The sequence below is a fragment of the Priapulus caudatus genome, unplaced genomic scaffold, assembly GCF_000485595.1.
Source record: "Priapulus caudatus unplaced genomic scaffold, Priapulus_caudatus-5.0.1 Scaffold2293, whole genome shotgun sequence".
In the NCBI taxonomy this organism is placed as follows: Eukaryota; Metazoa; Priapulida; class Priapulimorpha; order Priapulimorphida; family Priapulidae; genus Priapulus; species Priapulus caudatus.
In genome coordinates, this window is record NW_014579354.1 from 34136 (window position 1) to 35682 (window position 1547).

Consider the following 1547-nt stretch of genomic DNA (forward strand, 5'->3'; position numbering starts at 1 on the left):
ACGCACGCACGCACACATACACACACGCACACGCACACACACACGCACACGCACGCACACACACGCACACACACACGCACACACACACACACACACACACAGCTCTCATCACCCTCTCTCATCTCTTTCTTCACAGGTGCTTATAGAAGAGATCGAGAACTGGCAGTCGACGAAGGAAACGCTCGGTCACATGACGTCCACGCTCGCCACCTCGTACAGTCAGCACGACACGACGAAGATTCGCGCCACTCTCGACGACATCAACACCAGGTGGAGCCACCTGAACGCCAGGTGAGTCGCCCGGGGCGTAGATTGTCGCTAGGGGGCGCTGTGTGTTATGTTTATATGTACATTGTATCCATCTACACGTGTATGGATATATATATATTACATGTATAGATAATGTACATTTATCCATACACGTGTATACATGTACATGTACATGTAAATATATCCATACACGTGTATACATGTACATGTACATGTGAATATATCCATACATGTGCAGATGTACATTTAAATATACCCATACATAAGTAGTATGTATAAATGTAGGCCTACATGTGAATATATCCATACACAGACACATACACAACACGTGTATACATGTACATGTACATGTGAATATCGTTACATAAATAATACTAATACACACACAGATGCACATATATATCCGTACTTGTACATTTATCGATACACGTGTACATGTACATATACATGTAAATATATCCATACACGTGCATACATGTACATGTACATGTAAATATATATCCATACACGTGTATACATGTACATGTACATGTAAATATATCCATACACGTGTATACATGTACATGTACATGTAAATATATCCACACACGTGTATACATGTACATGTACATGTGAATAAATCCATATACGTGTATACATGTACATGTACATCTACATGTAAATATATCCATACACGTGTATACATGTACATGTACATGTAAATATATCCATACACGTGTATACATGTACATGTACATGTAAATATATCCATAACGTGCTTCTCTGTGGTGCTAAATGGAACCTACAGAGGCTCTGAGTTGCTGGTGCCTCCGAATAGAGAAGATGAGGATCTTATGATAAAACATTCACCTATAAATATTTTATCTCTATAAGTATATGTATATGTATATGTATAAATATACACACACATATATACGATCCACACGTATCCTTCCCGTTCTACGAACGACGGCGAGCGATCGGTGGCGCCACCTACCGGAATCCTACGATCGGGAACGCCTTGCAGATGTTGCACTTCGCCTGGTGCTTGGCCGTCTCCGCGGCGGCCAACCGGTGCAACACGGGCATCCACACCATCGACTGTGGCTCCCTCTTCATCCACTCGAGGAAGTCAGCGGCGTCGCGCTCCGGCTTGCCGGGTTTCGTCTGCAGGGCAATAGATGGCAGCACCAGTCAGCACGGGAGTGTTGAAGGTTGGTGTCGGTGATGTGGTGAGGGAGAGAGGAAAGAGAGAGGAAAGGGAGGGAGAGGGAGAAAGAGAGGGAGCTGAGTCGGAG

General features: G+C 43.8%; 1 protein-coding gene across 1 annotated transcript in view; it reads right to left on the minus strand.

Annotated features, from left to right (window-relative positions):
• The window catches only part of LOC106818511, a gene marked incomplete at its 5' end in the record, with an annotated part of 12049 nt that extends 10633 nt beyond the window's left edge, over window positions 1-1416 (minus strand). The window contains one exon of the mRNA XM_014823206.1: window positions 1247-1416. Within this exon, the coding sequence (XP_014678692.1) occupies window positions 1247-1416 (170 nt within the window). The remainder of the gene's footprint in view (window positions 1-1246) is intronic.
• Window positions 1417-1547: the final 131 nt, after the last annotated feature.